The 1,437-nt window shown below is 51.4% G+C and overlaps 1 protein-coding gene across 1 annotated transcript; it reads left to right on the forward strand.

Moving 5' to 3' along the window:
• Position 1: 1 nt before the first annotated feature.
• LOC104993043 (olfactory receptor 2S2-like) lies at positions 2-610 on the forward strand. Its single transcript, XM_010846126.1, has one exon. The coding sequence runs from the start codon at positions 2-4 to the stop codon at positions 608-610; it is 609 nt and encodes a 202-aa protein (XP_010844428.1).
• The last annotated feature ends 827 nt before the right edge of the window (positions 611-1,437 follow it).

The raw sequence follows: 1,437 nt of genomic DNA on the forward strand, positions 1-1,437 counted from the left end.
GATGGCGTGTGACCGGTATGTGGCCATCTGCCAGCCTCTTCCCTACTCAGAGCTCATGAGCTGGCACACGTGCATGTGGATGGCGACCCTGAGCTGGGGGGAAGGCTTTGCCAACTCCCTTCTCCATTCCATTCTCACCTGGAGCCTCCCCTTCTGTGGCCACAATATCATCAACCACTTCTTCTGTGAGATCTTAGCAGTGCTGAAACTAGCCTGTGGGAACATCTGTCTCAATGCACTGCTATTAACGGTGTCTTCAGGTGTTGTGACACTGCCCCCACTGCTGCTCATCTTCCTGTCCTACGTGTTCATCCTCACTGCCATTCTGAGGGTGCCCTCTGCTGCCGGTCGGCACAAAGCCTTCTCTACCTGCTCTGCCCACCTCACAGTGGTGGTGATTTACTATGGGACTATCTCCTTCATGTATTTCAAGCCCAAGGCCAAGGACCTCTACTTGGATAAGCTTCTTGCATTGTTCTATGGGGTCGTGACCCCTTCGCTGAACCCCATCATCTACAGTATGAGGAATGCAGAGGTGAAAGCTGCAACCGTAGCTCTGCTGAGGGGAGATCTCTCCAAGCAGATGGCCTGTTTTCCTGCTGTTCTCTAAGTCCGTCAGGCCAGTTGTCTGTGCTGAGTTGCTTTAGTCCTGTTCAAACCTTTGGGAATCTATGGACCCTAGTCCACAAGTCTTCTTTGTCCATGGCATTCTTCAGGCAAGAATACTCGAGTGGGTTGCCAGGTCCTATCCAGAGGATCTTCCCGACCCAGGTATCGAACCAGGACCTCCTATGTTTCCTGTATTGTCAGGGGGATTCTTTACCACTAGCGCCACCTGGGGAACTAGTTATACTGTGGCGTGACTTCAGAATTGCAGAGTCTTAAAAATACAAAGGTTCTTTTTCTTGCTCACTCTCCAGGTCCATCAGAGGTTGAATGGGGGATCTACTTCATCTTTTTCATCCTGTGGGCCTCAAGATGATAAAGCATCTGCCTTATGCACACTACTGGTCAAATGGCAAAAGAAGAAGAGAAGATGACAAAGCCTGTGTGGATTCTTGCAGCTTCCACTCAGAAATGACCTGGTACTTCCACTTCTACCTCCTTGGCCAATCATTCAAGGCACAGGCCAGAGCGGACACCAAGGCCTGGGGATGCCCACCTACCCCACTTCTGGAGGGAGGGTGAACACTAAGGAATTCCTGAAGAGCCTGGTGACAATGCCACTACCCTACAGTCAACCCAGGAGCTACTAGAGATTTCGAGAGCTTCCATTCTATGTTCAGCTGTGCCTCACTGGCTGCTTCCAGGTTAATCAACCCAGGGAGCACTGCTTAGCTGACTTGTGCGACTCTGGACTGGAGTATCCAGCTAGGTTTCCACCGGCCCTCCAAGAGCTTCCTTTGCTCTCAGGTTGTGGGTTCAGGTTGACCACGA

Source organism: Bison bison, unplaced genomic scaffold (genome assembly GCF_000754665.1).
Source record: "Bison bison bison isolate TAMUID 2011002044 unplaced genomic scaffold, Bison_UMD1.0 scf7180017864230, whole genome shotgun sequence".
Classification (NCBI taxonomy): domain Eukaryota; kingdom Metazoa; phylum Chordata; class Mammalia; order Artiodactyla; family Bovidae; genus Bison; species Bison bison.

What these genes read in the sequence shown, in the direction of transcription:
- LOC104993043 (XM_010846126.1), top strand. Translation starts at nt 2, where the DNA reads ATGGCGTGTGACCGGTATGTGGCCATCTGCCAGCCTCTTCCCTACTCA.